Source organism: Rhinolophus hipposideros (assembly GCF_964194185.1).
Source record: "Rhinolophus hipposideros genome assembly, chromosome: 14".
In the NCBI taxonomy this organism is placed as follows: domain Eukaryota; kingdom Metazoa; phylum Chordata; class Mammalia; order Chiroptera; family Rhinolophidae; genus Rhinolophus; species Rhinolophus hipposideros.
In genome coordinates, this window is record NC_138060.1 from 49,070,302 (window position 1) to 49,098,081 (window position 27,780).

The window sequence follows — 27,780 nt, forward strand, 5'->3', positions numbered from 1 at the left end:
ACATTTAGATTCCAATGTAAGAATTTGTTTGAATAATAGAAATGGCATTCCTGCCTATGTAAGATGACAAAAACCAAACTACATAAATACAGTTGGAAAGCCTGGCCTAAAATGAATGAGAAAAACATTGAAACCAAACCAAAGCCCATCCCCAACTCTCTTCTCCACCAAATTAATTTTCTTCTTTTTTTTCTATCAAAGCAATGCAGACTCACTACAGAAAATAAAACAGGAAGAACCTAAGGAAAAATTCCATTATCTACCCAATCATACACTACTTTTAATCCCCAAGTGTACATACGTTCAGTTCCAGTTCATATGTATAAATGAATTATTGTTTTTCAACAAAATGGACTCTTATTGTACAAACTCTTCTGCAATCTACTATAATTTAAGTAACCCAGAATTTATATTTTTCAAATAAACCATATTTCTAAACATTTAATGTACTCCAACATTTTATTATTACTAATGGTAAAGAGAAGAAATACTTGCCTGAAAGTTAAATTAAGAGATCAAAAATAAAATACAACAAAATATGAAAAATTTTGATACTAGTTGCAAAAAGGCTGAAAGATTAAAAATTTGCAACATTGCCCTATAATGCTCCCAAATTACCAATATTTGAACTAAATGGTAAATGACAGCATCAATTTTTAACCAACTCATTAGAATGCTTAATGAAGTTAATGCAGAAATTAAGGCACTGAATACAAGAAGCTCAATATATATATATACTGCCTAATAGGTAAAATAATTTCATGTTGTTTTTTTTTTTCTGGAATTTAAGGATTAGACTAAGAAATGTAGTTTAGCAAGAAGACCGAGAAGGAGGAATGGCTAATGTGCTATAAACTGGAGTTCAAAAGAAGGCAGTCCTCAAAAAAATATTCAACCATGAGCATGTCTGTGGTGAATTCCATAGGTCAAATGGCTCAGAGTCTTCAACAGATAAATTATAACAATGGGGGGGAAAAAGACAAGAGAGTAAATCTACGAATTAAAATACACATCACATTTTTTCAAATGGGTAAGACTAAATAGTTATGTCTAGGAATGCATACTTGAATGGTTAAACTATAAAAAGTGCACAAAAGTAATTGAAATCAAAATCAGGGGAATGGTTACTTATAGGGGAAAGAAGGGGCTATAATTGGAATGAGCACACAGGACATGTGTCCCTAGGATGATGGAAAAAATATATTTCTGCATTTGGGTGGTGGGTATTTCTGCATTTGGGTGGTGGTTTCAAGCATACAAAATCAGAGCTATGTGTTCTATGTAATTAATTCCTCATAATCCGAAAATGATTTGAGTGAACACAAAACAGAACCAACCAATCACCATGGAGTTTCAGTCTCAGGAATCATCAGAAGCTCAAGGTGAAGGGAATGTAGGAAGGGGAGAGAAAGGGACTGTGCCACACTCCATGAATGTCAGGAGCAAATTTAATGGGGAGGGGTTCTATCTTTAAGATATTTTCTTTCAGGTATTTTCCCCTTTCCATATCCATTCTACCACAGTGGGATGGTATAGGGGTATCATCCTCAAATCAAGAGATTAGGACTTCTAGAGAAGTATAGCAGGTCTGGATAACAGGGAGGGGATGGGGTATCAAGGACACTCCACGAGATGATCAGAGTGTCTGTGAGTAAAAATCTCAAAAACGAGGTAGAGATTTCCTTCAAGACTGAATGAAAAGGGTTTCCCCACATGGAAGGGAAAGGTAGAGCTGCTGGGAGATCCTGGAAAACGAGGCCAGGGATCCCACTTCTCCGTCAGAAAACGGAAGTAATGAGAAATGAGAAAATAAAACACAAGCGTGATGCTCCCAGGGATGGTGTAGAAGCATTACAATTTCTGTGAAGTAGATAAATATGGAAGGTTAAAGGTTACTCATTCACATATCTATTCCTAAAGAATGGTGATTTAAAAACAACAACAACAAAAAAGGGTCTTGTTCTGGAGCTAATTCTGCAAACAAAGAAAGGATATTCAATAGTAGACACATAAAAGCACCTTAAGTACAAAACAATTAGAAAACACAAGTTAGGTATTCCAATGATCTCACTAACCTCTATAACCAATTTTCGGAATATAGTGATTTTATTTATGGGGATCCTACTACCTGCCAGGCAGTGTATTATTATGCTGTATGTTATTCCCAATCCTTACAATAATCCTAAACAGTGGATGTTTTTATCCCTACTTTACACATGAGAAAACTGAGACTCAGAGTACACATGATGTGCCTAGAGATTCACAGTCGGAACAGGCATAGGCCAGAGTATTTCCTATGCATTCTTCTCCTCCTCTGTTCCTACAGTTGGTCACAAGAACAGCTATGGGTCATGGTGTGCCTGTCTGCCTGATCCCATGGCACTATCTTCTAAAAAGGACCAATCTGCCTTGAGAACCGGATCACTGGGATCTGCTCCTAGAGAAGGGCTGTTAGCGTGTCCAACAGGACACGCTGCCCTTTTCCCTCAGAAAGGCCAAGTTGCCTTTCATTCCTAACAACCAGAGGGTTCCTGTCACAGGGCAAAGCACAGGTTCCTACCCTGAGAAAGGGCAGTGTGAGCCTGAGGCCTGCTATTGCTATGGACCTTTAAATAATGACAGTCTTTCCTCCCATCTTTCCCACCCAAAAGGAAGAGGAAAGAACGCTGCTTAGAGCCACATTCCAGGCGAAAAATGCTGCTCCAGGTCCCTGTGGACATTCACCAATATGGCTCGGCAGGAGACAGCATGGGCCAGGAGTTAGGTGTTAGAGCTGGGGGCTCTGGAGTTACAGCACCTGGGTCCAATGCTCAGTGCTAAGTCACCACTCAGAGCCTCAGTTTTCTGAAAACAAAACAAAACAAAACAAAAAAAGCAGACACTGCTAGTTCCCCTCTCAATGACGTGTTAGTGATTACTGATTAGGGAGGGTAAGATAAGAGTGCTGGTAGGTCAGCATAACAGATAGTAAGTGTTCAATAAATGATAGCAATTCTATCCTAAATGAGGGAAGATGCACTGGGTGATGAATTTTGCCTGAGTGGGTGTCGTGCGGGGTGTCCGGCGGGGCAGCCTGCGGGGTCTCTGTTCCCGCTCCCCACATAAGAACGCAGGACATGGTGAGGCCAAAAAGAAACACCCACGGAGCCATAGGTAGGGAAGTCATACCACTATGGTCTCACTGGAGGCTGGGTTTACACGACGTGCGACCTGCTGTCCGCTTTGCTGCCAACCAACCAACTCTCCTCGACTCTCCTTACTCTCCTTCAGTCTCCTCCTTCACCCTCCTCGGCTCCCCTCCGTAGCCGCGGCAGTTATATCAGTGACCAATGGCTTAATGGCTACAGCTGATGGCCAACCAGCCACAGCTGATGGCCAGCCACTATCTGAGCCAGCACCTCTCCACATGAGGCCGAGAGCCTGGAAACTGCTTTCTGGGGCTCTGTCCCCACAGTGGGTTTCACTTAAATGATCAAAAGAAGTAAATAAAAAGTGAAAAGGTTACAGAGAGAAAGAAAACGGAAAGATCAAGGAGAAGCAAAAAAATTAGAAATTTTGTTCCTGAATATCATGGTTTTAATTTTATTACAATATATGCCAGCCTTATGACAGTATATAAAAGTCAGTTTTTCAACAGAAAAAAATTTCGGCCATTAAATTTCTTCCATTAAAACTTGAAATTGGCTTCCATTTTAATAGTGTTTCAACAGGAATCAAAGATGAATAAAATAACAATGACTTTGCAGGGTAAATTATGTGGAAGGTTTGTGCTATTATTTCAAACCACAGGGGAAATATTATTAGAGGGCAAATAAATCTTTACCTTAGTGGAATCAAACTTCCACTAAACTTCTCTTGGATGTACTATTGCAAGGTCATAAACGATATCAAAGCATGAAGAGTAGAATAAGCATGCCTTCTCTGCAGCGGGATTCCCTATGATGTTATTACGTAATGTATAGTGTGTAACATATATTCTACAACAGAATTTGTTTAACACAGGCCTATCATTGAACATACTTATCAATGTCACCTTACATGATCTTGTCATCCAGACTCGGAAATTTACGAAGTCTGACAGATGTATCTCCTATACTCTTTTAAGATGTCATAGCAAACATTTGGCCCACTTAGGGGTTACGAAACATGTTATTGCCTTATCACCTGCTCAAGAGTAACAGCAGCCTAAGCTCTGGTACCCTCTGGAATTCAGTTTTAAGGTTAAATTCCACACTCCACTGTTCATATATAGCAACTATCGAAGTCTTCATAAGGTACAGACACACCTGGTTACAATGACACATGCTTAATTTAGGAAGAACAGGTACTTTTTTTTTTAAGTTTGTATCAGAGTTCTAAAGGGTATGTGAGTTTAAGACAGAAATTAAGATTCAAAACAAAGTCAGACAGAGGAAGACAAATACCACATGATCTCACTTATATGAGGAATCTAAAGAAAAGAATAAACAAATGAACTAATCAGAAACAGTCTCAGAGACATGGAAGAAAAACTGAGGGTTGCTAGATGGGAGGGGGATGAGAATAAGGGGGAAGGTGAGGGGATTAGAAAGCACAATCGTAAGCACAAGATTGCCACCGGGATACAAAAGTCAATTTGGGGGATGTAATCAATAATATTGTAAAGATTTTGTAGGGTATCCGATGGACACTTGTTTCATTAGGGAGACGACCTCAGGGATGATGTAGATGCCTGATCACTGCACTGTCCACCTGAAGCTGAAGCTGAACAATAATGCATGTCAACTACAAGTTTATATATATATATATATATATATATATATATATATATATATATATATATATATATATATATATGGTTACAAGTGGAGTACAGCATTAGGAATAGAGACAGTGGAAATGTAATGGCTGTATGCGATGTCAGAGGGGTAGTAGATGGAGGGAGGGGGGTTATCACTGTGTGAGGGAGATAAATGATGAATGTCTAACTATTACATTGTTCTGTGCAGCTAAAACTAATTTTTAAAAAAGCAAACAAAACAGTGCAGGGCTAAGGTAGTTAAATACAATTATCCTGCCCCTTATTGCCTCAAATAAAGAAGCCTGACATATTATGAGGAACTTTTAAAATCAACAATCTAGATTATAGTTCTCGATCAGTTCTCAAACAGTCAGATGTCTTAAATTACAGTATGTGCTGACCCTAGGAACGCAAAAGTAATAGTTTTACAATAAGCTCCAGTAGTTTAATAAAAAGTGCCAGTTGTGTATGCCGTATAATGAAAACAACAGCAATGCCACTTTTTAAAATATGTATTTTTGGAAAATATCCAGGGCATTTATAGAGGGAACATTCCCTGGGATGACAAAAGAATGAAAGGAATATGTCTTGCAGCACAATAGTTCTTGCCTTGCCAGCTCCCGCGCAAATCCTCTGCTCTGGAAACAACCGATCTGCAGGGACCCCGAGCCACTGCGCCTGACACACCTGTGGCACCCAAGCCCCAGGGAGTTCCAACGTAACGCAGCTCCATTAAGCCTGTTCAGTGCGGTCGGAAAGGGTTATTGATGCCAAGAGGACTTATTCCTGGAGGAGCGCTCCTCCTAGAAGATCCACAACTAACTACTTCGTGAAAATGCTTGACCCGCTGTGATAAAGGGGTACACGGGAGGCATTGAAGGAGTCCAGCTCGAAACCCTTCAGCAGACGTCCAAACGTGTATGTATAGGGAGATTTGGAGGGGAACGGGGTTCAGCGTGTTTCATCACACGTTCAAAGCTCCCTGAGACCCTTCCCTCACAAAAGCTGGTGGCCATGGTCTTAGAGTGGGATGAAATGATACCTGAATTATAAAGTCAGTTTGGGGAATGCTGCTGCCACGATGCCTTCTTTAAGCAACTAACGTCCCGGCCCCCAACCCGAAGTACCTACAGCACCGGTCCCTCTGTAAGATCAAGGCAGCCTGTTTTAAGGCCCGTTTGTAGAGAAACGGTTGGAGGTGGGAAGGAGGGGATGATGTTGCGCGTGTCCCAAACCACAAGCAAAACCATCTTGGTTTCAGGGAAGGTCCGTCCACGGTGTCTGGGGACACCCGCAGCAGCGCACCAAAGGGCTGAAACCCTGCACCGAGCAGCATTTTATTTAACACACCTGCATATGTGCGTTATGGTCCAAGCGCTCTCTATTTAAGTGAACTTGTTTAATTCTAAAAGAAGCCCTAAAAGAGGCAGAAGGGGGTGCAAAAATCCCTGAAGACGGAGGCTTCCTACCCACCCTGGCCGCCTTTCAGGGAAATAGCCCCCCTCCTCCTCCTCCTCTTCCCCGGCCAACCAGCACCAGGGAGATTAAAACCCGCGTGGGGGCGGTTAAACACTAAAAAACGCAGCCGCGCCAGGCTAGTGGTTACCGTCCACCGGGTACTCGCGGTCCGGGTCGCTGCTCATCTCTGCTCCCAACTCCGGGCTGCCCCGGTGGTGCTCGGCTCCTGCGGTCTAGGCGGCAGCTGCGGTTGCTGGGGCAGCGCCACCCCCTTGGGGACCCACCCGCAGGTGCACCCGGCAGCCGCTGAGCACACGCCACTGGAAAGGGAGGGACCTGTCGGCGCTCTAGGTGCTCCTTTCACTCTGCCATCTGAGGCTCCATTGCCAGCCTCCTGAAGACGTATTAACACTTGGCATGTGACTGGCTGCATGCCACAGACATGACCGAGGGCCAGGGCCCCTCTGCTGTCGATGGGAAGGTAAATTACCTGGGTAGCGATAGTCAGGGAGTGCCCCAGCAGCCCTCCTCCAGGCAAGGCAGGTGAGTGAGCCTTGGCCCTGATTTTCCCAGCGTCCAGGTTTTTGGAGTAACCACCTCGCAGGGTCTGATCTGGCCTGAGAAGCCCTAAGCTAAATATGACGCCTGCTGCAGGCCACCAGCTCAGGGAACTTATTGTAGGGCATCTGAGGTGAACGGGGCTCCTACCTATTCATTCAACACTGCCTTGACATTTAAGAGTTCTACAAGCAAATTCCTTTTCCCGATCAGATTTCAGAGTTTTGCCTCTGCGTAATTTCAAGTTTGGAGAAAGGAAAGAGGCAGGCACCTTGTTGCTAGGTAGTAATGAGCAAAAGGAGGTGGTGAGTGAGAGAGAAGAAATACTTGTTTGGATTTTAGAGTAACATTTTCTCAACGCTGTGTTTCTTCCAGCAAGCCCAGGGAAGTTGGGTGTTAGCTGTGTTCCTATTGTAAATTTAAATTTAATCAGCGAGTGCTGCTTTTTCTCATTCCTCCAACAAGCTTTATGTTTAAAGTTAAATTCCCTTAGGAGCTTTTTAACCTAGGCTGTTGATATGATAGGAGCAATCAGTGAATGCCACTTCAAAGCACATTTATGACAACTACATTAGGAAATTTTATTCGTAATCCAGATCTTTCAACAGGCTGAAAAAAAAAAAATCCCAGTTTACTTTTGCACAGAGACTAGTGTCATTTCGTAGCAGGTGAATTATTTCCTCTGGCTAGCATAATTAAAGTCCTGGTATCAGTGAAGATAGTGAAGACCTTTTCTTGCCAATGAGAATTGATTATTCCTAATATGCCTACAACTGAAGTTATTTAAAATACTAAAATTAAGACCCGGCAGACAAATTTTATGAAGTTTCTGAGATCCCTCTCCCTGTCTACTCTTTTGTATCCAGTTTCATCAAACCAAGGACTGAGATCTAGTAAAGAAAGCATAAATAAGAACTTCGGGAGTTAACCTTTGGTAACTCTATTTAAAAATACTGAAAGTATAGGCTCTGGCAAGCTTTTTTTTTTCGTTTTAGCATTATAATAAGTGAACCTTCTCTACTCCAGCACAGAACAATGATGAGTGTCAGCTGCCGCTAAATTATATATCTCTCTGTGTGAGACCAACCAGGACCAGCTGGGACACAGCACATTACAGAAATGTCAATTTATAGACCTGGGCAAGAAATCCTCCTGCGCCCTCCCCTGCCAGCCCCAACCAGGGAATATGCCATTCGAAATTTCTTAGATTAAAAACCAGAAACTGTTCTATGAGCTAACCTCTTAGTGGCTTATCTCAACTTCCATATTTATTCCTAAACAAAGGTATTGTGTTATATTCTTTCTTGCTTTTATTCTTCAATTACTGGGCACGTCCCCTGTTCCAGTCACTAGGGAATTAAAAAAAAAATTTGCCCTCTGAATACTTTAGTGTAGTTGAGAGAAACAGGCTTAGAGCCACTAACCTGTCTTAGATATTTTACGTTCTGTGAAAGATATGGGGCACTGAGGAGCCATAGCTGAGGGGATGGCTAATTCTATTAGAAGGATTAAAAAATGTTTCAAACCAGAAGTGACAATTCTCACTAATGGTAGTTGCTATCATTTTTAAACACATATTATGAACTAGGCCAAATGCTTTTCATACATTCCCTCCTATAACCTGTATCAGAATTTTTGTCCCCTTTATACAGATGGACAAATAGAGGCTCAACTTAAGTTACCTGACCACAAACACAGAGGGAGGAGTTTCAGACTCATGACTGGAATGTAGCTGTCTGGAATCACAAAACTTTTGTCCAGTTTCTACACTGGATGGTACTGATTAGCAAAGACACTTTCCACAATCTGCAGTACGAACTTTTCACCAAAACTTTTCAGAAAAATGGGACTTGGGAGAGCATAAGTATTTGAAAAATGAGTACAAGCTGATCATATTGATGGGTTGAGGATGGGTTGAGGATGGGTTGAGGACACTAGCTCCTGAGGGAGCGTACTAGTTTTCCAAGGCAGATGGACCAACATGGGCCAAGTGTTGGCATCTGAACCAGCACCAATAATTGGGTCAGTGTTTCTTGGAAGGACTAAAGTGGAAGCTGGGGGTGTCCGGAGATAAGGGTAAAGAAGGGAGCAGGCCCCGAGTCCTGAAAAACCTATAAACCATGTTTAGAAGCTTAGACTTTCTCCCGCAGGCAATGAAGACCCAGTGAAGGGTTTTAATCTGGGAACAGATGGAGAGAGGCAGTAGTATATGGAAGATAGCCGGAGGCAGGGGTGGCCACAGAGCCAAGGAGACCAGTCATAATAATCCAGGTGAGAGACGGCAAGTGCTGCCACCAGGGCAGGGATAGTAAGAACTGGGAGGAGAGACAGACAGGAGACAGTAAATGGGGAGTGTGTAAAAGCTGTGTGTGGCCAGGGGCCCGTCTGCCTCTTCCAGTGCAGAAGCCACAACGCAGATCATCAGGCATTGAATAGAGTTGTTAAGTGGAAGCATCAATAGGACTCGTGTTGTGACTACATTTGGAAATGGTAGAAGAATGTCTAACACAGTAGAAGAATGTCTAACAGGGTATCCCTTCCCTTAATGTTTTCCAGAACTCTCCAATCATTAGACTCACCTAGGGCACTTACTAAAAGTATAGATTCCTAGTACCTTTTCTCCAATTCCCAGGTCTCTGTGGGAACCTGAAATCTATACCTTTAACAAGCACTATTGATTAGTGGTGAGAAACTAATTATTAATTTGGAAAAACCTGCTAAATTGATTAAAATACTATTAGCCAAGAAGGACAAAGGGTGCTGTGTGTGTCAGTGAGGTACCGTGATGGGATCTGGGTATCTGTATTCCTTCTTCTCTTCCTTTTAGAGACATACCTAGGCATTCATATTTGTCGACTAGAGGATTTACATCATGGTTAGTTATGTCATTTAAACAAATCAACGTCTATGTTGTAAGCAGTATGGTTTCCCTTTCTATTAGGATCCCTGGATAATACGCTAAATTTTCTGGAAATCCCACCATTGGCTCACAGTTGGGGTTTGACTAGAAAGGTGGTGGCCCTACCTCTGGAATGTTACTTCTTGGAGTGTGAGCTGCAGACCAGTACCAGTCTGGGAAGTGCTCATAACTGGTCCATGGAAAGGTAAAAATTGAATAGGAGGGAGTCACTTAGAAACTGTAAGAGAAACAACCTTGGTACTATTGCCATCATGGGTCTGGTGACTGTGGAGGTGGCTGTCCTGTGAGTGCATGATGTTTAGCAGCTTCCCTGGCGTCTACCCACTAGATGCCAGAAGCAACCTCCTCCCAGTTTTGATAACCAAGACTATCTCCAGACATTGACAAATGTCCCCATGACACAAAATGTTGCCGGTTGAGAATCACTGCTTTATAGCAATTTGACAGACGAATTTTAGGTCTGTTGTATCCAATAATATAAAAAAATAATTGGGGCTTACATTGTTATGCCTCTTTATTCCATTTTTTCTAGTAATTTGTTATTGTCCTATTTTACAGTTAATGTATGACAGATTTTTAAAAAATGGTCCTTCCCCACAGATAGCTTAAAACACACTGATACAGGTCACTGTTGAAACACAGAGTGGTCCTTAGAAGAAAGGGTATAACCTTGGGCTATCCTAAATCTCTCTGCCATAATAACCAAAACATGACACGGTGATATTAAGAAATTAACTAGCCCTTTTTTTTTGTTTTGTTTTGTTTTGTTTTGCTCCTGCATGCAGCCCACCATGGAAAAGCTGACAGCACTCCCACCATGGCTACAAAGAAAAAGCAGCCAGAACTAGGTTTTCCATCCTCCATTGCGAGTAAGCAGCTCTCCTGTATTTCTCAGGACAGGTGAGAATTTGCTGGGGAGGGGGTGGGCCAACACAGAGACAAACCCTAAAATTCTTGTGGCAGAAAGGCCTAGGTTAGAGGATACAAACTGCCTCGCCACCGGCTGAATTTGGCTACAAACAGGTTTCATTTGGCTCCCACACTGATATTTTTAATCAATTACCAAACTATTTTTCATAAAAATCCCATTCCTAGCATCTCCTGAAAAATCTGAACCTTTTGGCCAAGTGGGCCTGCCTTCCCTCATGGTGTCAACCAGCCCAAACTGAAAGCTGCGAATGTCCTTGACCTTCTTCTGCTGTCCACTGACACAACCCACTTTCTGGAACATGCAGGCATGTGGTCAGTGCCTGGCCATAGCCCATAAAGCAACTAATCTGGATTTTGAAGAAACAAAGAGGAGAGAGAATTTGACTTTTGAGGGCGGAAGAACATGGGGCCAGGGACTCCCCAATCCTGGGGGAGGGTAGGTCAGAGGTTCAATGGTTGCAGCAACTAGGTTGTGGGCCATGGAGAGAGGCAGGTTTCAGAAGGGGCTGGCGGGGTGGGCAATTTTATAGGTAGCTACAGATCCCGTATGTCTGATCTTCCTGGTATTCTACTGGAAGCTAACTCCCCATGGTGATTCTCATCTGCCAGGGCATGATGACCCTCATAAGCTAGTGTGCAAGACCTGCTGCCATCACTGATTACTTGGTCTTGTAAGACTTAAGAATTCCCTACTAGAGAATGCCTAACCAACCTGGCAAGTGAGTGCTCGAGCCAAACTTAATGGACCTTAGGAAGATAAGTCACTGTGACTTTGATTGCACTCTGAGTGCCCGGGAGCCACTGCCGTCTGATGGAGAAACACTTAGTGAGTCTCTACTGTGCACAGGCTCTGAGGCTCCAAAGACAGATCAGGCCAATCAGTGGTCTTTGCTCTGCGATGTTCTGAGCTGAGGGATGGAGACAGACGTGTAAAAAGCTAATTAGGACACATTATGTGAGTGCTATTTCACAGGGGTGAAGTGCTATGTCACATGGAATCAGCTCCTGGAGCAGCCAACGCATAAGTAACTTAGCCTCTGCTTGGAGAAACTGAGAGTTCCCACAGGAAGTGGCTTAGAAAATAAGGCAGAGTTTACCAGATGAAGAAAAGAAGAAAAGTCATGAGCCAGAGGAACTGGCTTACGCAAATCAAGAAGCCTGGAGGCTCTCTGAAATGAGCTGCAGTTTTCGGTGGCAAGAACAGAGGAGTGAAGCTGAATAATAATGAATGTCAACTATATATTATACATATATACACACACACACACGCACACACACATGCACACAAGAAGTGGAGTACAGCATTAGAAATAGAGACAGTGGAAATGTAATGGCTGTGTGTTATGTCAGAGGGTAGTAGATTGGGGGAGGGGGTTATCACTTTGTGAGGGAGATAAATGATAACTGTCTATGACATTATTTTGTACACCTGAGACTGAAAAAACAAAAGAACAGAGGCGTGAAGGGAGTGGTGGGCATCCGGGAAGAGGGTTGGGACAAAGTGGTGTCATCAAGTCAAGATGTTTAGACTTGAGCTTGCAGGTGGGATGTTGACTCAACAGAGGTATGACGTTATCAACTTTGTTTCTATTCAAGTCAAATCTCATGCCACATGAAAGATGGACGAGGCAAGAAGAACTGAAGACAGACAGCCCAGGTCTGAGGCTGTTTGTAAACCTGAGCCAAGCAAGGGAGTGGGGAGGCATTTCCTAGAAAGCTCAAGACTTGCATTAAATGTGGGCGTGAGACAGAAGGATTTGAGGGCGACTCAGCTTTATGACTTGGGAGACTGGGTAGATGATAAAACTATCAACAGAAATGCAAAATAAAGAGCTAGGAGGATACATAAATAATGAGTGGTTCGGAACACATATGAAACAACGGTGGGGCCTTCAAGTAGATTTATCCAAAAGATGCTTAAAAGTAAGGTACTAGGATTTCAAAGAGAATGAGAACGAGACAGGACAGAGATTTCACAAATGGTTGATGGAGTCACATGAAAGGCTGCTACTCCCAGAATATAGAGAAAAGAAAACCCAGGAAAGAACCTTGGGGAGCCCCTGAATTGAAGAAGCAAACAGAAGAGAGGTCCAGCAATAGGAGAAAGGAAAGACAATTGGAAAAGTGAAAAGTAAAGACGAGAGCAATAGAGGCCTAGAGAGAAGAGGAGAGCCAAGAAGTGGCCAGGCCTGCTGTGCTCTGCAGAGGACATGGTAGACAACAACCAGACTGTGCCATAAAGAGGTACTAGGAGACTTGGTTGGAGTCACATCAAAGGAGACGGGGGGATGGTGGTGGCCTGATCCAGAATGTGGTAGGCTGAGGAGTGAACTGCAGGTCTGTGGAAATAGAGATGGCAAAGGTGGACTATGACGTCAACGCTAAGGAGACAGTTAACCTAGAAGCATGAGGTCACCTGTGGCTGTAGTGTTTCAGTTTTGTCTTGTTTTTCAGACTGGGGATGTCTTGAGCATATTTGGAGGGAGAGGGAAGGACCTAGAGAAGAGAAAGGCTGACAACACAGGAGAGAGGGAATTCTGGATCATGCTCCAAGGGAGGTCGCTGTCTGGGAGTGAGGGAAAGACCTCAGCCATTTTTAGAGTGATGGGAAGGAAGCTGACTTGAGGGGATGTCTCATGAAAAACTTAGTCTTTGAAGGTGTGGCCCCAGGGAACAGGGGAGGGCTCCCCTGGAGAAGCATGTTAAGCTTCAGCAGGCTGACAGGGGCTTCCTCAGGACCCACCAAATCAGAATCTCTGGGAGATGGACCCCAGAACCTGAATTTTAAACCAGCATCTCTGGCGACCACCTTATGAGAAAGGCTATGAAATAATAGTAAAGAATGACCTCTGAAGCCAAATTGCCTGACTTCAACTCTTATCTCTGTCACCAACCAGGTATATGATTGTGGGAAATCTGTTAAAAAAATAATCTCTATGTGCCTCAGTTTCCCCTTCTGAAAAATGGGGGTGATAGTACCTCCATCACAGAGGTACTGGTGAGGAGTGAGTTGACTTATGGAAAGCACTTACAATAGTGCCTAGAATGTAGGAAATGTACAAGAAATATAAACATTTATTGTTTTTATTCCACACGTTCTGCCACAATAGTTCTTGGTTTGTTTGCCCACAAATCACCTGGGATAGCTTGTTAAAATACCAGATCCATTGCTGAAACTCCAGAATTCTGATAGAGTTGGTCTGAGATGGGGCCCTAAAGCCTGCATTTTTAGACAAGCACCTCTTTTTCCCAGGTAATAGTGGTGCAAATGGGCACCAGGAAAACACTTCCAGAATCATTGTTCTGTAGGATTAAGCCCACCAGGCTGGCTGTGCCTTGTTCCCACACATGGGAGGGTCAAGATGGACAAGAAGCCTGAGGCTCTCACAAGGGTATCCAATGAGAAGGAAAAGGGTTGCCAATTAGAGCTAATTGTGACGATTTTTAAAACAACTTTTGTTTTAAAAAGCCATTGACCCTCAAACTACTTTCACCCAAATGAGTCATTTGTCTGCCTTAATTGCTACTGGTGTTTTCTTGGGGGTGGAGAGGTAAGCACTTTGAAAAGAGATATACCCTGTTTCCCCAAAAATAAGACCTCGCTGGACAATCAGCCCTAATGAGTCTTATTTTACTATAAGACCGGGTCTATATAATATAATATAATATAATATAATATAATATAATATAATATAATATAATATAATATAATATAATATAATACCAGGTCTTGTATTAATTTTTGCTCCAAAAGACGCATTAGGGCTGATTGTCCTGCTAGGTCTTATATTCGGGAAAACATAATATGTACACAATGTGATATACAGATGATGTATTATAGAATTGTACACTTAAAACCTATGTAATTTTACTAGCCATTGTCACCCCAATATATTTAATTAAGAGAGAGAGAGAGAGAGAGATGTATATGTAGGAACTAACTTTCAGAGACATGAGGCATTTTTTTGATGTATTTATAGCACAGTCCTTACTGTGAATGCTGCTTTCAAACCTGACATTATAAAAAATAAGAACTGTAGGAAATGTAAATGGGTTCAGTAAACCAAACAGTTTCTTCCAATTGGGTAGTGGTTTTATAATTTCAACTTGAATACTCAGCACAAGGGATGGTTATTTATTTTCCTAAATAAAAGTAATAGAAAAATGATTGGAGGTGAAATTAGATTCCTCCTGGCAACTGTATGTAAAGAAGGATAATTGAAAAAGAGAAGCCAGGTGTCAGGTCTCCTGTGTGCAATGCAAATGAAGCTCACTTGCTCAGTTTTTTTTTTGCTTTATTTTTTTCCTGGGCAACTTTTAGTTAACTTCCTGTAAGAGCTGGCTTTCACGTTGTTCCCGGGAGACAAGAGGGCATCCTCGGTCCTCCTGCTGAGAGAAAGCAGTGGCCTAGAGGGTCAACTTCTGCTCTTCCCCAACCCATAGGAGATTCATAATTATTCATCAGGGTTCTTTGAATTTTTGATTAAAAACATTTTAGCTTTGCTGCTGAAGAGGCTTCCACAATCATTGACCTAAGGTTGCAAATTGGCTATCTGAAGGCACAGCTGTCCACAGAGGTGTTTTCTTTGCCCTGTATCGTGTTTTTAAAATTTCTAAATAGTTGCCAGATTTTTTTTTTCTTAATTGAAAAAGTTCACATTAAATTCAGATTTCAAGCTCTTAAAAAAACACACACACACACAAAATGCAGGGTCATGACCCATAGTCCTGCATGATTACAATGAGGAGCTAAATTCTCAGGGCTCCATTTACATAAGAAAATGTGTTCTCTGAATTAACTGCTCTGGGTCTCAATGTCCTCATCTGAAAAACAGGGATGATAATTATGCCTGGCTTATATATGTAAGACACTTAGTGCCTGGCACATAAAAAGTGTCACAGTCTCCACCCAGCCCAGTTTATTAAAATTTCTATCAGGCTCCTCATTTGCATTTGCATTCCTGGTCCTTTCTGTAAGCCACACAAAAGATAGTAGATCCAGAAACTTCTGGAAAGCAAAGGAAATTGAAGGGAGCTAGTATCTTCCTGCCCCAAACTACTGGCCCTGGGTAATTTACGATCCAAGGAGGACCAACACTTATCCGCTGACGAAAAGAAATGAAGAAGCCAAATGTGTAATGCATTACAGACCTCAGAACACTTTCCTTGTTCAAGTTTGCAGCGCCAGTTTCAAGCTTTTAGATTTTTCCCTTTTGTTTATTCTCTATCCCTTCACCTGTAGTTGCGAGTAGCAAAAACCCTTAGAAAACCTTAAACAATTTTGGATGTGTTTAAGAGGAAGTAAATAAAAGGTTCAAGACAAGATCGTTCCCATGAAAAACTAGTTAGGACAGCCATGTGGAAAAAGCTGGGGCCTGAGCAACCATCTGCAGGGAGAAAGGTCTGTACCAGCTGGGGTGGTGCTGCTTGTCACCAAGGATTGACCTATCTTGCTGTGCTGGGTGTCTTCCATTTAGCTTCCCCTCTCCACCTTTCTCGACCCTGTTCTGTGTCCCAGGGAGGCTGACCTGTGAGGACTGTCTCATTGGGCTTCCCGGTTCTCTGGTGTCCACTTGGATTTAGCCAATGAGGGGCTTTGGCGGGAGATCGGAGAGAGAGGGACAAATGTGAGTTTCCTGTGCTCCCTCCCTATTGATTTACTGCAGGCTGGTTGTCTCCCCACCAATGACTCATGTGGCTCCTGCCACATGGCCCTCTCCCAACAGCTATTCTCTCTGAGTTCCAGTAACTGCTTTCCTGCTTTGCCTCTTCAGGCAGGTCAAGGGATGACAAAGGGTGCCCGCTATTGCCAGCCCTCGGATACCACACTATCCTTCATTGGTTTCCCTAACCTCTGCTGGCACCACTGAGAACAGTCCCTTTATTAAAGTCTCAGTTGCTCTAGAGTGAATGTGGTGTGGGCTTCCGGCCAGGACCCAGACTGGTAAACTCGTCTACTTTATGATACCCATTCCCACTTATATCTTGCTTTAAAGAACAGGCCTTTCAAATTTTTCTGAAGCATGTCCCTTTGGGTAAGTTATTGTATTTGATTCCATCATTATCTGATAAGAAATGCTCAGTCAGTGGTAAGGGGTAAATTAAGTAATGTGTTAATTAAAATATTTAATGTTAGTGGTAAAATTTTTGAAAGTAATTAATATTAATTGATATGAACTTTTGCCTACCATTACCCCGAAGTAATAAGAAAAAAGAAATGTTCCATCAATGGAGGAATGGATAAGGAAAATCTGATATATGTACACAATGGATTATTCAGCCTTAAAAATTATCCAGCCATTTGCCTTTTGCAACAACATGGATGGACCTTGAGATCATTATGCCAAGTGAAATAAGTCAGACAGAGAAAGATAAATACCGTATGATCTCACTTATATGTGGAATCAAAAACGATAAAACACAAAACAACAAACAAAATAAAACCCAAGTTCATGGATACAGAGAACAGATTGGTGGTTGCCTGAGGCAGGGGGGTTAGGGGTAGGTGAAATGGGTGACTTATAAAATGAACATGTCATGGGGATATAATATACAGCATCCTGAGGATAGTTAATAATACTGTATTGCATATTTGAGGGTAGCTGGGAGACTGGAACTTGAAGGTTCTCAAAATGAGAGAATCATTTTTGTAACTGTATGGTGACAAACGTTGGGTGGATTACTGAGGTGATTGCTTTGCAATATATACAAATGTTGAATTATTATGTTGTACACCTGAAACTAATACAATGTTCTATGTCAGTCATACCTCAATAAGAACAGAAAAAAGAAAAAAGAAAGCCTCGGTGCATGTGCTTGGGCCACAATCCTGCCTTGGGCCACAAGGATTCTCCCTGCCCGTCCTCACTTCACCCCCCACTTTGGACCATGGAGCTCACAGGTTTCGGTTTTCAAGTATAAGGGAGAGTTTCTACATGACTGAAAGTGGAGGAAAGTCTACATAGGAGAGAATGAACTTGCTAGTGAAGGAGCAGCGTTGCATTGTCCACCTGGTAGCCACAGGCCACATGTGGCCACTGAGCAGGTGAAATGTGGCGGTTCAGGGTGGAGACAGGTCTCCAAGGTATGCCTGTATCTAATTCTCTGCTTCATGAAAGTCAGCTGTGCTTTGCACCCTGTAAAATCATTAATCAAAGAAGGACAAGTCACAGTATTTAATGAAGAGGCAGAAATGCAAGGGAGGCAAGAGCAAATAATGTGCTAAGGTAATAAAGTAAATACCTCAAGGGGAAAGACACCTAATGGGAGGAAGGAGAATTCTGGAAACTATGGCTGAGAAACAGGTTAAGAATTAAATCAACACTTAATCATCCCATCTAACTATCGTGACATATAGAAGTTGCCTAACACTCAGAATTTTTTTAAAAATTAAGTTTTGCATTTTGTAAATTCCTCTTAAATTAGGTGGGATCACACAACTGAGAGCTCATCTAATTCAACTGAGGTTCAGGACGGTGAAGAGACAAAGTCACACAGTTAACTAGAGTCAGGACACAAATTAGAATCCAGATCTTTGAACTCTTGATTACTTTTTGGTTTTTTTCTTTCTCTCAAACAGATTAAGACAGACAAAGAGCCAGGAGCAGATATCCACCTACAGAACCTCAAAGTTCTAGAAAACCAGTAAGTCTCATGCCTTAGCTACAGAGTATGGAGTTCCATTTCCACGTTAGCCGTTATCATTAGGTACCTCATACATACAAACTGGATTGCTAGAATCAGATTCTCTATCAGTTCGTTGGTCTCCACAGTAATTTGCAATCACAGCCAGTTCCCTGTGGGAATGTCAGGGGTGGCAGTGGAGCGATATGGGAAAGGTAGCGAGCTGAACTGTCACCTGTAGGTCAAACATTGGCGGTAATCTATTATTAGAGTGGTGACTGTCTCAGGCTCAGCTCGAGCTGTGCAGATCATGGACCAAGAGGAACTCTCATGTTCCATGAGCTGTGGAACTTTTTGGCCCATCCCCAAGCATCCACAGTCTACCTTTAGGAAGTTTCCCACTTTGTCCCTGCCTTTTTGTCTGTGCTTCTCCATGGTTGCTGAGTCTGCAGTCATACAAAATCAAAAACCGTGCAAACAAACATGCACACCCTTTCTAAACACCAAAAAAGTGTTTTTAAAAAAACAAAAACAGGCTACCTAGAGAGAAAAAAAAAAAACACCTCACAAACATATATAACAAAATAGCACCAAGTGGACAAAATGTAAGTAAGGGTGACCTTTAAACACTGTAACATTAATGTAGATCCTATTGGACTTATTAGTCTTGACACCCTAATCGTTCAAAATACACCTTCCCAGGCACATGTGAAAAAAACTGATTGACATGTTAGTTTACAAATAAACCACAATAAATTCTACGAAGCAGAAAGACTATGAACATTCTCTAATCTCATTGCAGTAACACTAGAAATAAATTATAACAATGAAATAGGAGAACAAAGCAGATACTTCGCCCTGAAAATGGAAAATCTCTATAAACAACTCCTGCACTACAAATCAAAATTAGGAATTTCTAAATAAAATAATGATAAGGAAAACACTAGCTAGATAGTGTTAAGTGAAGATGATAGTAATAATTACAGCAACGATAATACTTTATTTATTTACTATTTATTGACTACTTGGTGTTTCATATGTGAGCCAGAAGTGTTTCCATATATTTAATTTAGTTCCATACATTCATACACATAATTATATAGAAATGTGTATTAGTGGCCATGTATTGGTTGGCTTGGGGTGCCATAACAAACTACCACAAGACAAGAAAAACTGATTGCCTCACTATTACAGAGGCTGGAGGTCTGAGATCAAGGTGTCGGCAGGGTTGACTTCTTGTACGGCCCCTTTCCTTAGCTTGTAGGTGAATATCTCCTTCCCCTGTCTTCACACGGTCTTTCCGATGTGTGTGTCTGTCCTGCTTTCCTCTTCTTAGTAAGTTATACTGGGTTAGGGTCCATTTAACCTTAGTAACCTCTCGAAAGGTTCCATCTCCAAATATAGTCACATTCTTAATACTGGCGGTTAGGGCTTCAATATGTGAATTTTTTTGGAGGCATACTATTCAGCCCATTAAATATGATAAACACTTTTTCGTTTGGTCTTTCCTTTCTTGCTTTGTCCTTTTTTCTTAATTCCCTACTTTGTTTTTCATTACCATGTTCTCACCTAGCTCTCTCCTCCCCCAAGTTAATTTATATATGCATATTCCAATTTCTATGTTATTTTTTCCAACTCATATTGATTATAAACACACATACACATCAATTTATGTGCATGCATATATACATATAGAAGGGCTTTTGAAATGTACCAAAAATGACATGTATTATTCATCCCTGTCTGCACATGATTTTTCTTCTTCAACCATACTTCATGAAAACGTCTCCATGAAAAACTCTCATTCACTCTGAGGGCTGCCCAATATCCCAGGGTGTAAATGTTCCTAGTCATTCATATCTTCCCCTGGTAGTTTTATGGGAACTAGAAATAATGCTGTACAAACACCTGAGGACGCATGTCCTTGTGCGCTGGTGCTTTTATTTCAATGGTATAGATTCTAGAAGTGGGGTTTCTGGTTTGAAGTCCACACATATTTTTAGTTTTAGTAGATGCTGTACATTGGCTCCCAAAGTGGCTATAATACTTCACATTCCCATGAGGCAGGAATATTATCTCCCTCTTAAAGTCCAGGAAGCTCAAGTGCAGAGAAGGTCAGGAATGTGCTCAAGCTCACCAGTGGCAGAGCTGAAAACCAAACTACACCTGCCTGGCTTCCAAGCCAGTGCATTTTCCACCCCAAAACGCAGCCTCCCAAAGTGATTGGCACCTGTCCATCAGCAACCAGGTATGTGCATTTCAGGACAGAGAGCTGTTTTTCTCTTGATCCTCCTGTCCACTCAGCTGGCAGTGCCCTCATTGTGGCCTACCAGGTCACTGCTGCTGGGCTTGTACTATTTGCAACACATAATAACCCTCTCATAAAAGCATAATGATGCACAATTTGTAAGAACAATGATACTCCAGGAGCAGAAGTGGCTACTCGAGCTTGATGTCACTAAATTTTATCTGAGAGGTCGCAAGAGATTGCCGTAATAGTACAAAGAGAAATATGGGACTCTTTTACCCGATTACACACATTATCCAAGTAAATGCACTATGAAAGGAGAGGGAGCAAGAAAGGCAGGTACTGGGGTCAGTTTTGTTACCATATCTGTACTCTTTTCGTTATTATTTTTGTAAATAACAAATGTGCCATTCCCTAAGACCTGCGTACTAGATTTTTGAGAGAAGACAGAAAGAGCGAGAGCGAGGGAGAGAATGAAACCATTAATTTTAAAAACAAACAAGCTGAAGCATCTGTGTGTACGTGTCATTCGTGGAGGTCATTTTGGGAATCCAATTAAGCCTCTGGGCATGTACACTGGGAAAGGTTAGCTATAATAATTCAAATAGCATCATTGTAACTACATCCTTTTCAAATAAATTTGAGGGAAAACAAACAAGTTTCTGTTTAGACCGTAGCGGGGGGAAATTCAGCATGGCGTTTGAATCCTTTCATGGTGTACAGGAAAGAAGTTCCCCCTATTTGTGAGTTCCTGGCAGGAGAGAAGTGAATAATAGCATTTACTTTCCCTTTGGAAAAATGTAATAGTGAGTGGTCAGGTCGACATGGCAATAGTCAAATAGGGCCAAACCATAAAACGGAACAGGTCTAATTTACACTTGACCGTGAACATCTGAGCAATGGGAATTTCTGGGTCTCTGTGGCAGACAGGAAACTTGTAGAAAAATAAAAAGCGGAAAATATCAGAATGATCCAGTTCTGCATGAGAGGGCAATATTGCGTAATCCCTCTAACCTATAACATTCTTTTAAACAGTTTTTTTTAAATAACGGAGCTTTTGATTTCCCTTTAATAACTCTTACAGTCATTGAAACAAATGCTTTAGCTTGAATTTAAAAATACCCAGGAAATGGAGATTAGGAAAAAGAAAATACAGAATCTATCCTTGTATTTTGAGTCTACGGGTAGTCTTTTTCAATTAGTTCCATATTTGCTTCATTTTATGCCACTACTTGTGTAGCTTTCTACATGGCTAACGATACCAGTGACAAATATGTGTATAGTATTTCAACTTTTCCTAAGAGCAGTCTTTTTACAACTTCCCCAAAGGATATACCAAATAAGTGTAATGACACCCCCCCCCATTTTCACACGTACAGATCCATTCAGTCACACCTACACGACTTAAGAAGGACCTCAGTCTCCAGATGCCTAGTCCAAGCACACTTTGTACAAATAGCAACTTAAGAGTCAAAAATCTGCATTTGTCACCATCTGTATGAAATACCCAAGTTCTGAGATGACTGCACAACAATTAGTAGCACTGTTTGAGAAAGATCATGAAGTTATCAGTGCCGTGAGAGGTTGGTAATATCTGACATGGGTGAGGAAAGTGGCATGTAAATATACATGCTGTGTATTTTCCAACTCTGGAAGCCCCAGGGTCCTTATGCTCCATTTTCACCATAACCTTCACTTGTACCCAATTCCATCAACCCAATCTCATGGTCACCTCCTGGACCATATTTTTCAGGACTGAACCATATCTAACGCCTGCTGTTTTCTAATTTGTGTCTACACCCCCCTCTTCCATCTTCCTCAGTTTTTGTCCCCCTCCACCCTTGTTCTTTCTCTTCAGAAACACCCCCAATTGCTTCACCACTTTCTTGCCAGTCTGCCTGACTGCACGATCCACTAATTCAATTAGTCTTATAAGATAGGAAACTCTTTTGCTCCTTTGTCATTTTACTAAACTCTATTTGAACATTTCCTACTGGGAATCAATCCAACCAGTCGTGTGTGTGTGTGTGTGTGTGTGTGTGTGTGTGTGTGTGTGTGTTTGTGTTTTGTTTTTTTTTTAAAGCCTGAGCCCTGCTGATGTGCCTGTCTCCATCTGTGTTGCTTTTTAAGCCGTTTCCTCCTCATTGATCAGCAGACTGTCATGCTGCACATCATTATGTGAGTGATGCCCCTGGGGTTGTACAATGTGGCGGTGCTGTTGGTCAGCATCTCTTCTCATTCTCATCACTGGTTATTTCCAACCTTCAGAACCAGCCTCATGTTACCTAGCAAAGACCCAATTCCCACACCCACTAAACACAACGACTTCATAGTTCATTGATAATTTGAAATCATGACATAAGGCAGACCTCAATCTCTCAACCCTCACCCTGAAAAACTGCCTACATCTCTGTCCATCCTTCCCTCCTTCCCTGCCACCTCCAGGCATGGCCCATCTTGTCTACACCTGTTCCATCCTCCTGTCCAAGTTCAAGGTATTGCCTCTCCTCTGACACATCCTGCTACATGAATTAATTCCTTTCTTCCTAAATCTTAAATTTCTCCCTTTCTATTGGCCCCCTTGACGTATAAACATGTTCAAGTTTCTCATGCTCAAGTTTCTTATGCTCAAAAACAAAGCAGACAATACCCTGTGTAACAGATAGTGCGAGCATGCCATCCATATGCCCTTAACTCTTTCCATGTCAGGGGACACCAGCATGACTTCAAACTGCTGAGATGTGCATCTTTTTTGTCCGAGGGCCTTGGTCACCAGAGCCCATCTCTTTTTCTTTGGTAAGCTGCAAAAGTTCCATGGAATGAACGACCACCCCCTACCTCTGGAGCAGCTTTCCACGAGTGATTGATGGTAGTTGATGCATAAACACTCCCTAACCCATCAGGTGGGATAAACTCGAAGACATATGTTTAACATGTTTAACCAAGAGCTCTCCCACAGAACTCAACTCCAGTTGTAACTTGCTTCAAAATACATTCTTTTATACGTGCTTCCTTCTTTCCTTATCTCACTTTAGTACTTCTCTACAACTAGTTCCTCCCAAATAAACTGCTTGTATTTGAACCCATATTTCAAAGTCAGCTTCTGGGAAAACCAAACCAAGACATCCTCCCTTGACCCTCTGTCCACATCCAGGTACCTCACACCCTTACACTCCATCACTGATACTGTTCTTAAGAAATAATTATGTCATGAAGAAATTACATTTGCTACTAGTACAGAGAATCAAAAAAGAAAACAAAAGTCAGAGGTATGAATTCCTGGACTGCTCTTGCAGCGCCACAACGTCATCCGGGACCCAGGCTCCTTCTGTCTCTCTACGCAGTCATTCCTCCCATGTCCTAGGCACCTTGTGGTCCCCAAACAGCTCAACCACCACTAAGTCTGAGGAAGGAAGAACAGAGACGGATGGACAAAAGGCAAAAGTTCCATGGCAGCCTTATTATCAAGGGACTTTCCCCAAAGCACCAGCCAACAATTTACTCTTACGTCTTATTTGGCCAGAATTTAGACCACATTTAAGTTCAAAGGAAACTGAAAATGCTTTTGTTTTGTTTAATCTGGGCTTCTGTTTCTTCTAACAATACTGGGGTTCTCTTATAAAAGTAAAAAAAAAAAATGGATATTGGGTAAAAAAAACAGCCCTCCCTACTGTAGGAATCTATATAACCAGTTGCAATTTCTTAACTACTGTCATCTGGCTTCCACCACTCGCTAAATAATCTATCTCTAAACAATTACTGTCTACCTGTTATATACAACAGACAATTATCAGTTGCTTTCTTATTGACTTCCCTGATTTTTCATTGATTCTCCCTATTTGATTTAACACGTTTGGACACATTTCCTTGTACTGAATTGTATTTGAAAGGCCTTATCAAACCTCTCCGCTTTTCAAAGTCAACAGTTTTATTTGAAAGCTAGTTAGGAAGGAGAAAAGAACAAAGATAAAATAGTGAAGAGGATAGTGTCCATATCTCCTCAAATCTCTCTCTTGCATATATTTATTTATTGAGTAGGTATGTGCACAGGCCCATGCCCACGCAAGGACACGAATGTGCTTTCACGTCCAATAGTTTTATTTCTGAGGACTCCTTTCAACCTAGTGGGGCCCACTCTGCCTGCATGAACAGAGAACTGAAAGAGTTAGAAGACCATGTCTTTCCCCCTGGGTACAAGAGTATAAAATCTCGAGCTCTCTTGTCTCAGAAAGTGACGACTGAGGTGTGACACATAACCCAGAGCTCCCAATGGGACCAGGCTCAAGTTACCCTCTTTGGGACTTCACCTGAGATCACACCTCTGCTTGGCTTCCGCCCCATCCCTGCCCTGTTTTCTCATTTCCTTACTGGTCTTCGCTGAAAGCACTTCCTTAATAAATCACTTGCAAACTTCTGGAGAATCAGTGGTAAGACAATTGGGTAATAAATATTTGGTAGACAGAAGAAATTGGATTAAACCTAATAAATCTTTTAAGACTTATTGCTGCATTAAGGCAGCTTTTGAGGTTTCTATATTACCTTTCTAAAAATTAGAATGTTGTTTCTGGAAAGTATTATTTTGTTACAGTTCATAAAGTCCAAGAAATCTAATTGCAACATTTGCTTCAATGCATTGTTTTTCTAACATTTATTCATAAATGTCAGACACAAATCATGTAAATAATTTTAATATAAAACTATGTTCTCTACTCACATTCTTAACTTTATCATTTCACAAGAATTAGTCATTGAAGTTATAGAAATTGTATAAGCAGTTTCTGAGAAATCTCTTTGGAGATACAGGAAGACAAAGACATACACGTATTATCTTGGTGTAAACCCATCCTTTCTTTCCTGGAGAAGAAAACACAAATGATGCTGAAATCTCCAATAACTATTCTCCCTCCCATGTGACTATGCCAGTTGTCAATATATTGCCTTTCAGCTCCAAAGTTACCCTTTTTGCCTGCTCCATGATAAGGGAGGGGGACTTTATAAATAGTTCTCCTATGACAGAATAATGTGAAGCCGTGTCAATAGAGGGCACTGAGAGAACACTGGAGAAGGAGGAGGTTTCCACTTCCTGGTTCTGGTGGGCTCCTCTTATTGTCCTCGTTATTCCCTGCAATGTAGGTGGCTTTTTGTGGCAGTCTTCCCCAGAGCCAGCAGCAAGAGTCACCTGCTTATGCTGGAGTTCAGCAGCACTGCTGAAGGTGGCTAACCAGTTCCCTGGGCACCAGCTCATTTCCTGGCAACTTCCTAATGACAGCTTCTTCCCATCGAGCAAGCAGTATCCCAGCATGATTTTAGAGAACAGCCCAGAACAGAATCTTTCTAGCAAATTTATCAGTTATCCCAGCTGGCTTTGCAGAAAGTCAATGGCACCTAACCCTCACCCCTTCTTGGAAGCTTTCTGGTGAATTTCCTTGGCATCCCAGGAGGGGGGTTCTCTGCCTGCCAGGGGCAGCCTCATTCCACTGACGCTGGACACCACAATGCAGCCAACTTCTCTACCATCCAGTGGGTTTCCACCACACCCTTCCCAACAAGGTCTGAACCCCAGCCTTGGGAAGAATACTCCCCTCCCAAGTTTGTTCCTTCCTTGGGTACCCTCCCTCAGCCATAGGGTATCCTTAAGAGTTTTTTCCCCACCTTTTAGCCAATTCCCTGTTACTCTACTCCCCCATTAATATTTTTTTATATAAAACTTTCCTTGTTATGTCTTCTGATAGGACCCTAATTAAGAGAGTGGCAGAATACCTAAATCTTATAAATTGAGTTCTTTGAAGAAGTTTTTGTTTTCTTTTCTTTTCTTTTAAAAAAAAAAAAGGTTTTTCAATAGGTTGTGCCCTTCAAATCTTTTGTTTTTTCTTTTCCCTAAAGTTATTCTTGCACTCTTTAAATGGTTTCCAATTTGAGGCCAAAGAAACTGCCAGCCCTATGAGTGACAGCTCAGATGTTTTTATATTAACCATATGGCTATGTGGCCATAAGGCTATATATGGTTAACATAAAAAAAGTCTGAGCTGTCACTCTTGGAGTATCAGTGCTTTACAAGCAAACATCACATTTAATTCTCAGAAGAGCTCTGCAAGGGTAGCATTCTCATTCCTGCTTTAGAGAGAAGAAAACGGCAAGATGAGAAATCATTTGTCCAGTGTCACACAGCTGGTACGTGCTCCCATTGAGGCTTAACCCCCAATGTGTGGATCCAAAGCCTCTTTCCTGTCTGCCATGCCATCTCCTGCAGCCACAAGAGAAAACTTTTCAGATCTTTATTCATTAGTTACTTCTTTCTTTTCCCAGCATCAGGTGGGTACCTCCTATGTTTTGGGTACTCTGTCCCATGCTAGGTAGAAAAGGACCCAGCTTGCCCTCAAGGAACTTTGATTTAAAAGCTCTTCTCTCAATTCCATGGCCTTTGGCTGTTCATTGCATTTTGCCCCTTTAAAAGGGCCTTAACTTTCTAAGCCTGTGCATGGGGTGGCACTTTTCCAGAGTTGCTATGCGCCACCTCCGGCTCACATGCTTTGAGACACTCTGTGATTGGCTTCGTTTTCCTGCTCCCTTTCAGGTCCCTGTGCCTCAGAACTCAGTCTCAGCTTCAGCCTATTCCTTTAAATGCTGATCGGTTTGGGTCACTTCCCTGTCCTCTGACCTTCAGCTCTTCCCCACCTTAGCTTCTAAGAGCAAACTCTAGATCTGTTACCAGTGTCCCATGTTCCAGGATCTGGCACCACCACTCCTGAGCCCACCTTCCTGGTCAAACAGGGACATGTAAGTTCTGAGTGGGGAACGTCTGTTTCCCCAGATTTGGGGCAGTTCCATTCTACCTGGGGGATACAAACAGGCCATCACCCTTACAGAGACAGCTCTTCTGGTTTCCTCCTATTGCCTCAAACAGGGCATGTCATATATCTTTCTTAAATACCCTTCCTTTCCTCTGTGTGTCTTCTCCTCCTCCCCATAAGGCCACTTTTCACTCGTTACCTGGATAGATCCTACTACCCTTCTGTCTTCACCTTTAGCATCAGCTCTGCCTCATACTCCCTTCCTGTCAGGCTCAAGGAGATGGGCCTCCACTGTGCTTCGCTTAGCACTGGACAATTGTGGCTGATTCTTTGCATCTCCCTACAGGAACTGGGAGCATGGGGACTGCAGGGGCCATGTTATGTTAGCGTGTATCCCAGGGCCCAGCACTGTGCTGCACAGTGGGCACTTAATAAACATTTGGGGAGGGAGGATAGGAGGGAATAAGGCAGG

The 27,780-nt window shown here is 42.1% G+C and overlaps 1 protein-coding gene across 5 annotated transcripts in view; it reads right to left on the bottom strand.

Annotated features, from left to right (window-relative positions):
• GADL1 (glutamate decarboxylase like 1) overlaps window positions 1-6,926 on the bottom strand; it is a 157,743-nt gene extending 150,817 nt beyond the window's left edge. For 2 of the 5 annotated variants that reach the window (XM_081072481.1, XM_081072482.1), the window contains exon 1: window positions 6,387-6,605. In XM_081072481.1, coding sequence (XP_080928607.1) covers window positions 6,387-6,423 — 37 coding nt within the window. In that variant the 5' untranslated portion in view covers window positions 6,424-6,605. Of the gene's footprint in view, window positions 1-6,386; window positions 6,620-6,728 lie in introns of those variants that run through there. The other 3 variants (XM_081072483.1, XM_081072485.1, XM_081072484.1) reach the window with 3 other exon arrangements.
• Between the last annotated feature and the right edge of the window lie 20,854 nt (window positions 6,927-27,780).